The sequence below is a fragment of the Equus quagga genome, chromosome 9 (assembly GCF_021613505.1).
Source record: "Equus quagga isolate Etosha38 chromosome 9, UCLA_HA_Equagga_1.0, whole genome shotgun sequence".
Classification (NCBI taxonomy): domain Eukaryota; kingdom Metazoa; phylum Chordata; class Mammalia; order Perissodactyla; family Equidae; genus Equus; species Equus quagga.
In genome coordinates this window covers 91,796,491-91,808,260 of record NC_060275.1, presented here as the reverse complement: position 1 = coordinate 91,808,260, position 11,770 = coordinate 91,796,491, and the positions used below count along the sequence as shown (strand labels likewise).

Genomic DNA, 11,770 nt, shown 5'->3' with positions numbered 1-11,770 from the left:
CTACGTGAAACTTGGGTTATGCAGTAGTTCAGGACTGGTGGAAGGCGGTTGGCTCCTTTTTACTCCTAAGCCAAGCCCTGCAGAAGTGAATTTTAGGATGTGTTTGAAAATGGAGCTCATTATTGAGTGTCTCAGGTGAGATTGTGATTTCTTCTCCTCCATGAAAGGAGAAGAAACTTGTTTTTTCCTATCAAGTTTACCCATATAAGGTTGTTTCTCAAAACTCAGGTGGTAGTAAAGAAGGATGCAACATAGATAGAAGATTTTTATTGAAAGTAGTTTAAGTAAGTACTTTTCATCACTTAAAAAATTATGCCTAAAGATAATTCAAATGCAAAAAACATATAATACATCTATAGTTAAACAACCCTTTCCCCATGAAGGCAAAATTATTGAGAAATGTTTATTTTTCCCTCTTGAAATAGCTAATCCAGGTAATAATATGGCTGCAGGTGATAAATTCACATCGCTTCCTTCATTGCTTCTCTTCCTGAAACTCACAAATATTTCAGAACCACATCAGTGAGATGCTGGCCTATTCAGGTCTTACAGGTCCAGGGCCCAGTAGACAGACGGGCTCTTGTCCTCCACACTGGCCACCATGTCTTCAATGGCATTCCAGTCAAGCTTGCTGAGGATGCTGCCAGTGCTCTCAGACATGCTGTCCATGCCACTCACCTCAAAAGGAGGCTTTGGCTCCTCTTTCGTTGGTGACAAGTCCTATCAAATTGAGAAAGACAGTAAGTTGTGGGCTTAGCCTCAGAAAAAAGTAAATGGAACTTGAACTAAGCTTCCCAAAGATTCTAGAGTTGCTCGTCTACCAAATGGTGAAGGAAATATGAAGGGAACCCAGGCTGTCGTTGCCCAGGACATCTGGATTGGCAATGGGCTGGACATCATCTGACACAACTAGATGCTGGCACCAGATCTGAAGACAGAATGGATTTTTATAACGGTAGTACAATTACCTTTTCTTACATTTTGGTTATTTTTTTGTTAAAATACAAAGTCAAGGAAAATTCTGAAAGATAAATGCTGGAAGTACTAAACCAAAAGTGTAGACGTTTTGAATTACTACTTCAAAATGACCTAACAATTTTTCAGTATCTCTACATCCCACAAAAAATAAACCAAAAAAAAAAAAAAAAAACCTGAAGAACACAAAGGAATCACTAGGCACCTTGCAATCTGGAACAATGCTTACTTGTAGAAGAGAACCGTGACTCTCATGAAGAATCTGACGGATGTCTGAAGGTAATATCCAGGGGCTCACCACGGTCTCCTCTCTCTCATACTCTATACACACCTGCTTGGTTTGCGGTGCAAGCCCGGCACGTCCGTGACTTTTTGTATGCTGCAGACTACAACATGGAGCACGAGAGCCTTTCAAGGGAAAAGAACAAAGCATACGTTAGGACTGATTCATTTATACGTTTGTTCATTGTGACTTTTTTCATCAAATCCAAGGCAATAACATTTTACCTAATGTTGGAATCACAAGGTCTGGATATGCTTCACTTTAGAGTTCTAGCGATTCTGGTCCTGTCAGTGTGAGAGAAGGAAACTGATTTGGGGCCACCTCTTTTGACGTCAAAGGTAATGGTAACCTCTAGGACAAGCGAGTCCAGGGAGAAGTCACAGATAGAACAGAACTGTGGAGAAGTTCCAACCTCAAAGTTGGGTGAACTTGAGGAGCTGTGCCTTTCTTGCCTCTTCTGGAAAGTCTTGTGGAAGCTTCCTAGGCGTGATGTTTTAGGTATCTTCACTCAGGCTTCATGCCTACAAGCTGCCTTTGGTCACAGGCATCAAGGTAAATGCAATGACAACACATTACGGCCCTCTTCCTCCTTACTGAATATCAGGGTTTGTTGAAAAGAAAGTTTCATCCCAGCTAGTGCCCAGAGGCAGCTTAGCAAATTCCTCAACCAATAATGCTTCTCTGCACAAGGCCGTAGACGAGCGTGCCCACCTAAAGCACTTAATGTTCCAAAACCGATGTTACAGTACGTTGTGCCCCTCACCAGGGTGACCTGAAGAAACACCCAAGACATAAGGTATGGTGGGAAGTAAACACAGGTTGCGACAAGCAGTTGTGTGGCTCCCTGAAGAGAGGAAGAGGAGGTAACAGAGTGGTGAAGTCCGGGCACCGGGTCCTTGACAGCTCTACCAACCTCACGTCCTTAAAGCCGAGGATGCCACCCAGAAATAAATACGCCCCCAGAACAGCAATAGCACACCTTTTGACAGCTACTATGGCTAAGCGCTTTATCTACATTCAGTCCTTTGAACTTACCGGAGTGCCCCGGGGCCCGGGCCTTGGTCCTCTTACACATCTACACTCTCCCCAGCTGAGCTCATCTAGGCAATAGCTGGAAATATCATCTACATGCGGACAGTTCTCAAACCTGTACTTCTAGCCTCACAGAGCAAAGTGCCTTCTTGACATCTTTACTTGGATGTGCAATAAACATCTCACCCTTAACATGTCCAAAACCAAACCATTAATTTCTACCCCTAAACCCATTCCTTCAATACTCTTCCCCATCCCAGGAAATGCTCAGGTTAAAATCCAATTTTCTTTTATCTTTCTCTTTCTTACACATCCTATAAGCAATCCATCAGCAAGTCTTAATTTGGTCTACCTTCAAAATATATTCCAAATCTAATAACTTTCCCCATTTCTATTGTTATAACTCTAGTCCAAGCAGTATCTCTGTGTTTGTCTGCCGCCTTCTGTTTTTTCTCCCACATGTTCTAAAATATAAATTATAAATTATCTCGCTGCTGAATTCCCTCCGATGGAGTCCCACTGGATCCAGAGTAAAATCCGAGCTCTTTGCCTTAGCCTGTATCGTCTCTCACCGCTCTCTCCAACCATCTCTGGCCACTTTCCCATACTGATCGTTTCTGTCATACCAAGTTGGTGTCTGTCTGGGCTTTCAACTTGCTCTTCTCTCTGCCTGGAACTGTTCTGCCTTATCTTTGCATGACAACCCCTTTTTCATCACTCAGGATCTTGACTCCATTACACTTTCTCAAAGAGACCTTCTTTAAGAAGGTCTCCCATATCTTATTTTTGTGCTATTGTCTGTGTTGTTCATGACGAACAGTGCCTGGTATGTAGGAGGAGCTTAACGGATGGTTGCTAAATGAATATTCTTCCTGAAAATCGTATGGGGGAAGTGTTATTATCTCCATTTTGCAAATGAGGAAAGGGAGGCTTAGAAAGGGTAGATAATCTGCCCAAGATGATGGAGCTGGTCTATGCCCAGAACCTGAGCTAATACATCCACTTTCTCTTTTTGGGGGTGAAAGAAGAACAGTACTCAGAGGCTCCTTTAGGATAATCTTCATATGTGTAAATGAGAAATGGGCCTATTTATCTGGATCCCCAAGGCAGCAGCTTTCCAATAGCTTGCCTCCTGGATTAGTGCCAAAGCGGGGCCAGAGGGTGGTGGTACAAGGCGGCTGAGGGATTTTTCTTTTGACTGGCCCCAAGGGTCTGAAAAGAAACAAAGCTGACATCATTCTGTAGTACCTGTGGTTGCCACTTTAGCATCAAACGTGAGAGCGGTGCTCTGGTTGAAAAAGGTTTGGCTTTCTTTTCCTGCTATTTAAAGACATCACTGAGTATTTTGGGATGAGACTGAAAGTTCCATGTTAAAATAATTATTTCAGTAAACATTACTAAAGAACAAATTTTGAAAAACTCTATGAAAGCAAAATTATCTATGAATGGACAATAGGAATGCACATGTGAACAAATACTGTGCTAAAAAAGAAAACAGCCAGTAAAACACAGAAAAAGTTGAGACTAAAGGATTAAAAAAAGAGAAACCAGGGGTCAGCTCTGTGGCATAGTGGTTAGGTTTGGCATGTTCCTCTTCGGCAGCCCAAGTTCAGATCCTGGGCATGGACCTACACCACTCGTCAGCCATGCTGTGGCAGTGACCCACATGTAAAGTGGAGGAACACTGGCATAGATGTTAGCCCAGGGCCAATCTTCCTCAGCGAAAAAAAGAGGAAGATTGGCAACAGATCTTAGCTCAGGGCTAATCTTCCTCAGCAAAAACAAAACAAAACAAAACAAAAAACACAGAGAGAGAGAGAGAAAGAAACCAACAGGTGGTTAAGCAGTATTATAACCACAAGGGTAGGCTGTCTCTCCAAAGTAAATGGAACCAAATGGAGGCAGGATGCTGAAGTTGTTCCTTCAAGTATTCAGTATATAAGAGATTAGCAAAGGCTGTAACTACCAATGAATCCCACCCCCATCTCTGCTAAATTAATCTGCTATCTAGACTTTGATACTCGTTTGTCAAATGAACACAATTATTGCCATCTAGAAAGTGACAAAATCATCACCAAGTCTGCTGAAATTAGGGTTAACAACTCTGCATTTGGGGATAAGCCTTTACCTATGGGGTATCTACGAACCTCGAGAGGCTATCACTGGCTTTTCCTCACATATCTTTATCCAGGAATGGCTTTGTGATTTCCTTCTCTTCAGATCAGACTGCATTCTCTAGGATTTATGTGGGACAGACAATGTTGAGATGAAAATACAACATGAAAGAAATTCTGTGAAACGGAGAATGTTCAAAGCTTTTCAAGGTAGGTGTGTGTTCTTGCCCTGGTGCAGGCAGGGAAAGCTTTCGCAGGAGACAGGTAAATGATATATCAAGAAGAAACTCCACAGTGGAAACTAGGCCGGCAAGTGCAGCAGCCTCCCTTGAAGAAGCACTCTTTCTCTGTAGGCCGCTGAATGATGCCACTCAGTTTCTTTATAACATATTGCCAGACAATGTCTTAAGAGTCTAGTCTGAGGAATCTGAAACTACAAACAGTAAAAGCGAATCCATTACCTCCATCACCTCCAAAAGAAAACCCTGCTCCTCCTCTTATCCTACCTGTGTCAGTTATTGGGCTGCAACCTAGACAAGCACCAAGCTAGAAACTTGGAGTCACACTCAACTTCTTCCTCTCAGAGGCAGGGCTACCACCAGACAATGGAAGAAATACCTCTATTTGCCTTTCTCTGGGCAAGGCCTCATGCTAGATCATAACCCACTTCAAGAACACAAAACCCTGGGTCTCTAGAGTTTTCATACACAATACAATACAAATGTACATATAGGGGCCGGCCCAGTGGCGCAGCGGTTAAGTTCGCATGTTCTGCTTCTGGGTGGCCCGGGGTTCGCCAGTTCGGATCCCGGGTGCAGACATGGCACTGCTTGCCATGCCATGCTGTGGTAGGCATCCCCATGTATAAAGTAGAGGAAGATGGGCACAGACGTTAGTTCAGGGCCAGGCTTCCTCAGCAAAAAGAGGAGGATTGGCAGTAGTTAGCTCAGGGCTAAAAAAACCCCACAAAAACAAACAAAAAAAACAAATGTACATATAATTTCAATTATTTTTAGGGGCAACATTGTATTTGGGGGCATTTTATCTGTTAAACTAAACATTGCTAGACATTTGCTTAGAAAAGAATAAAAAGCTAAACTAGAAAACGTTTTACAAAGGATTAAAATGAGAGACTTTGAAAGAAAACAAGGCTGGATTATAAAATTAAAAGCTCAGGATGTGATGCTTCTAGGACTCAAATTCATCCTAATAACTAGAGGCTTGGGTTTTAATGCATACAGTGGGGAAAAGTTTGGAAAAAGAACCAAGTGGAATTTCTAGAAAACATAGCCATCAACTTTACAACTTGATAGATAGATTAAATAGCAGATCAGACACAGCTGAAGAGAGATGTGGTGGACTGAAAGATGAATCTGCAAAGAAAGGAGATCACAGCAGACAGAGGGACATAATGGCAGGATTAGACTAATTCCTATTTCTCATCATATTTGTAGTACATATAAATAGAGTTCTCACCATACTCTCTACCAAATTAGTTCTTTTCTGTAAATTGGGATAATGCCACAGAACTCACTGGATTAACGTGAGGATTAAGTCAGATCATGCATACAGGTATTAATACAATGTGGCATTGAGTAAGTTCTCTATAACTGTTAGCTATTGTTTTTATTGTTCTAAGGGGATCTGAGCAGGTCATTCAACTTCTCTGCCTCAGTTTCCTCGGCTGTAATATGGGGATGATAGTCGCCCTAACTATCTACCAGCGTTGTTATAGAGAGCTAATAGGAGAATGAATGTGAAAGTACTTTTTAAATTGTGAAGAGTAACATGGGCTGAGGGAGGGCTGGGGGAGACATTGGGTATTAAGATCATTAGGTATAACTCCCCCCTCTCTAGCTGATCAGAGCAGAAATTCGAAAGAGTCCAAAGATGGGGGCAAAATCAGGCCTAAAATGCCCAAACTGATAGGTCTGTGTGCTCCGTGACTGCGTGATCACAGCACCTTCCTGAGCACTTGTTTTTATGTTAAGTACTGTGCTCAGTTCATTGATACATTCTCACTATTATAATCCATATTTTGCAGGTGAGAAAATTGAAGCTTACACAAATGGGTTAGGAATTGGCCCGAGGCTAGAGTTAGTGGTGAACTGGGATTAGAAACAAGCTAACTCCACAGCCCCTTCTCTGAACCACTGCCCACACAGCTACACTCCTCATTCTGAAACCTGCAGCTGAAACTTCTAAGACTGATTTATGATTTTTAAAAATTCAGTAGTACAACTAGACTTCTGGTGGTGAACACACTGCAGTCTATACAGAAGTTGAAATATAATGATGGACACCTGAAATTTATATAATGTCATAATCCAATATGACCACAAAAAAAAGAAAAGAAAAATTAGTATTAAGTCCAAGAACTTTCTACTCTTTATTTATCCCTTACCTTTTTGGAAGGTAACTGGAGACTGTACAGCCTTTCTTACTGCCATTTTGGCTCCACCAGATTTTTTCTGAATGGTAAAAGTGGCAGTTCCTACAAAGACAGACAAACTTCTTTAACCCTCCATAAAAAAGCATAATTTTTCATATATCATAAGTTCCTTGATGACTCAAACCTTCTGATTAGTAGGGGCTCAATAAATGATAGTTGATTTGAACCAAGAAAGCAAAACAAGAGTGCAGGAGAAGGAGGGAAAACTCTGCTTAGAGATTTGGTATCCTTATGGCACAACCATGGTCCTTTTCAAATGGCAAATGTGCCTTGACAACGTCTCTGGGAACTGGAATGCAGGCACATAAGCCTATTAGCAGTAAACACCTAGACAAAATGCCAAGTTACACTTTACCAAGAGTATGATTAACTAAGGTTTCTTAAATTCCAGGATTAACAGCAACAATTTACTGTTTAAGTTATGCAAAATGTTTTACTTATAATCCTCAACTCTATGAATGAGAGAGGTTTTAAATAACATATTTGAGGGCACAAAGTAAGCAGGAGAGCTGGGATATGAACCTAGACCTGGATGATTCCAAGAGACAGACCTTTTATTATGCCTATGACACCTCCCATACAATCGTATAGCCTTTATATTGTTTTTGATAGAGTCCTTTTTTTTTTTTGCTTGTTTTGTGTTTAGTTCTAAGTATAACAGTTTGCAAGGAGGGCTGAGGAAATTAGAAACTGCATCCTGGTTTACAAGATAGACAGCAACATATAGTCCAACTCACAAGTATCTTCAGAAAACTCTTCTCTCACAAATGAAGTGCAGTGAATTTTCAGATTTCGCCTGGATGCTCACTGGCTCATCTCTGCCATGACTGAGCCTGCCCGACGTGGGCTCGGTCACCTATCACCGACTAGGGAAGGGCCTGGGATCAGTCAGGCTTCAGTTTCTCTCCCACTGCCCCGCAATACTGGGGGACTACTGAATGTAGCCAGGGGAGTGGGTGCGTTCTGGATGTGGCAGAGGCACAGCTGGGTGCCATCGAGATGGAGAGGTCAGCGTGCTCACAAGTCCCCGGAGTTGCCTCTCTCATCTTTGCCTTAAAGGTCTGGGGAAGCTAGGTGACAGGTTAGCTAGGATAATAGCTAGGCATATGGCGCTGCTCTCTGACATAGGATAAATACTACAATAGCCCCTCATTAATATTCTTGAACAATAATTAGTTTATAAATAGCTATTTTTAGGCAAGAAAGCTAAATAGCCATTTTTTTCATTTATCCAGTTATTTCATTTGTACAATGTGAGGGGTAACACAAAATGAAGAAGAGTGTTGCTACCCTCAGAAAAATCCAGTCTAGCACGGGACACAGGTTTGTAAGTGACTACAACAGAACACCTGCCACACTAGCGCCTCAGGAGGGACATAAACATGTGACTGAGGGTTCAGAGGACAAAAAAAGAACTATTTTTAGCTACTGCTGCTACCATTTATCTCTAATATTCACAACCATCATGCAAGTTCAGAATCAGCCCCAACTCAAAAATGAAAATGTGGACGTTAAAATCATTCTATCAGATTGGAAGAAGTAAAGAATTAAGATTAGGGATGTTTTCCGAAACACAGAGGTGAGGCATTCAAGATATAAGGGAGAATTTCAACTACGGAATGGCAGCACAAAAGCACAGCATGCGGCTGGAAAACAAGCTGGCATCAGCGCAGATTACAGGGGGAAAGGAGCCTAAGGAGGCCGAGGGGGAGGACAAGGCCAGAGAGAGGGTCTGGGCCTAACTGCATGGGGTGGGGGTCACGGAGGACGTCTGGGCCCAGGAGCACGACATCAAGCTCAGTCCAGCGGGGGCAAGGGAGGGGACCAAAGGAGGGCCGAGGCCTTGGTCCAGTCAAGTGCAAGGTAACAGTACAGGCCTGACATTGGACAGGTCAAAGGGAAAGACATATTTCCACATAATCCAGGACTTTTCCATCTTATTAAGAAACTATGGTTCAAGCTTAAAATCCTTGAAAATTTTGGATGTTTCTTTAATTCTGGCAAATGTATCAGGTGTAAAATAAAATTAGAAAGAAGAAAACATGGTTACTATTTTGAAATTTTAGTTTAAAAAGAGCAGTATTTTCTTATTGTAATTTTTTCAATCAAAAGCCAAGAGGTAACCAAATTATGAAGTTTTATCAAAAAGATTGGAATTTATGGAAATTTCAATTTTCCAACTTGAGGCAGCAAACCGAAGTGTAGGTTCTTAGTGCGTAGGCACTAGACCCAGACTGGGTTTACATCCTGCCTCTGCCACATCCTAGCTGTCTGATCTTAGGCAGCTATTCCAACTTTCTCTGCCTTGGTTTTCTCATCTTGAAAATGGGAACATAAAAGTACCTATGGCACAGGGTTGTAATTCAAGAGCTTAAACAGAACCTGGCACGTTGGTTGCTGTTATACATTAGCATTAGCTGTATACATTTATACTACATGATAACTAGGATTATACATTTTTAATGGCTAATCATTTTACAAATAAGTACGTTTTACTTTAGTAATCAGAATCCAAACATGGCAAAATTAACTAACATAAAGCTAGCAATAAATAACAGATATTATATCTTCAAATGTGGAAAAGGATGTTCAAGGGGTAAAAACATGAAATTATTTCCATCTGAGCCTCTGAGTATTCCTCTTCTGTGATGTGTCCCTCCCGAAATCCATCAGAACTTGATCTGTGAAAGTGCCTACATCTTTAAACAGACCCACAAAAGAAACAGATTCCCAAATAAATCCATCTAATTTCCTGATTGTTCAAATTCTATTACAAAAAGGCCAATAGTTTAAAAATACTCCCAGGGTCGTCTTCTTTCAAAGCAATGGAACAAAATCCCAGTATAGCTAAGTCTTTACCAATCCCATGCATTCTGTTGAAATGAGAATTGCTTTTCACTCAGATTTACAGTTTTTACTAATGAAAACACAACTTTAGAGACAAGAATAGATCCAAATTACACAAGATAAAAAAGGCTTTAGGTCTTACCACGTGGCCAAGGTGAGCCGTGAGGTTGCCCCAAAGGCTTCCCCTTTGGCGTACAACTGGGTTTGGATATATTTCTGACTTTTCCAGGTTGATTTATTGGAAAATTGTGACCATGTCGATTCTCTCTAAAGCAGAAATTACATAATAATTATATTCCTAGAATTTCATATCAGTGATAAGCTATAATATTTCAGAAAGCCCAAATTCTAGCTCAGATGAATACATTCACTTGACGCTGCTTATTCTGTACTGCAGTGATACATTTAGTCTATAAGAACTCTCAACAAATTATTTTCCCTATCTCATGCTTCAAACTTCATTTGTTTTTTTCTAAGAAATGTCTTTGGTGCTCTCTCTATCCATGTTAAATTCTCCACGTATTTGGAAGTTACTTGTGTATTTAATACCCTGCGTTGGTCTCTGGTATTTCGAGTAACCCCCAAATGACACACAGACAAGTGATCTGATTACATCCGGGTTTCTGTTTGGCAGCATTTCCTCTAGGCTCTTAAATTATGTGATTACATTTATTTTGTCAAAGGTGGTAATTTTTAACAACACGAGTACTGCCAATTCACGTTCACTTTACGAATCACCAACAAATATTATTTTGTTTTTGTCTGCCATATGTAAGAAACTTCACACTTGGGTACTTTTCTTTAGCATTCTATGTTTAATTAATTCCTGCCTAATGAACTCATATCCAGACATACTGGAGGTCATTATTTTTAGAAGAAATGTATAACAGTATCTACAATTGAATCAGCAATAACTGGGCAGGGTGGGAAGAGACAGCAGAGGAAGAAGTGGGAAGCTGGTGGGGACCGTCTGTTTCTGCAAGAGTGGAGCCAAGTGGAGAAACAGGAAGAGCAGTTAGGGGGCAAATTACAAAAAGAAATGTTAACAAAAACTACAGAAAAGAAGAAAACAGGATTGAATGGATGTCAGAATTGTATTAGGTATACCCAAGTGCTTTGTTACATTTTAGAAACAACGCCATTTTTGTCTTTTTCCTTGGTGATTCTATAAACTTACAAAGACCTCACAATTATATGGGGCCATTTTTTTCTTCACTTTATTGTCATAATTCTGAGCAGGGTGGACACAAATACACTGAACTTGGGTCACAAAACCACTGCCTTTCTTCTTATCATCCCTGATATTATCTTGCCAAATGACATGCCAAACCTCGTCTTACCCTCTTGGAGAAAGAGAGCGTTGCCGTCTGGAAGTGTGAGCAGTTCTGGGTCTGTCAGGCAGCGGTTTCTGCGCAGCTGCTGGTAGCTGTGCTGATTCAGATAACAGTTCACTCATCAGACTGTATGCTTGTGAGATTCGACGACTATAGTGGTCAGAGAGCAGCAATCTTTAGACAAAGAATTAAACAACATTTAACAAAAGAGTCACTTTTGGTTCATATTTCTAGAGGGAACATAGTGTTTGAAGACCACCTAGCATTTGTTTTTTTTCAGTGCTTTTCAAATGCTAATTAAAATTTCGGATTTCTGAAGACCATTAGGCAGTATTATTTAAAGACACCTGTAGTTATGGCCTTTGGGGTATTTTCAAAATGCACATACATAACTGAATTGGGAGAGGGAAGACAACCACAGAAACAAAAGTCATAAAAATTGAACGGATGGGGCCGCCCTGTGGCCGAGTGGTTAAGTTCCCATGCTCTGCTTCAGCGGCCCAGGCGTTCGCTGGTTTGCATCCTGAGCGCGGACCTAGCACTGCTTGTCAAGCCATGCTGAGGTGGCATCCCACATAGCAGAAAACTAGAAGGACCTACAGCTGGAATATACAACTATGTGCCAGGGGGCTTTGGGGAGAAGAAGAAGACAGAAAAAAAAAGAAAGATTGGCAACAGATGTTAGCTCAGGTGCCAATCTTTAAAAAAAAAAAATTGAATGGAATGAATAATA

The 11,770-nt window shown here is 41.1% G+C and overlaps 1 protein-coding gene across 4 annotated transcripts in view; it reads right to left on the bottom strand.

Moving 5' to 3' along the window:
• Positions 1-276: 276 nt before the first annotated feature.
• Positions 277-11,770, bottom strand: part of CPLANE1 (ciliogenesis and planar polarity effector complex subunit 1) — a 115,106-nt gene continuing 103,612 nt past the window's right edge. For all 4 annotated transcript variants that reach the window (XM_046672086.1, XM_046672089.1, XM_046672088.1 and 1 more), the window contains 5 exons: positions 11,044-11,211; positions 9,846-9,970; positions 6,809-6,898; positions 1,205-1,383; positions 277-720 (listed from right to left, as the gene is read on the bottom strand). In XM_046672086.1, the coding sequence (XP_046528042.1) occupies positions 547-720; positions 1,205-1,383; positions 6,809-6,898; positions 9,846-9,970; positions 11,044-11,211 (736 nt within the window). In that variant the 3' untranslated portion in view covers positions 277-546. The remainder of the gene's footprint in view (positions 721-1,204; positions 1,384-6,808; positions 6,899-9,845; positions 9,971-11,043; positions 11,212-11,770) is intronic.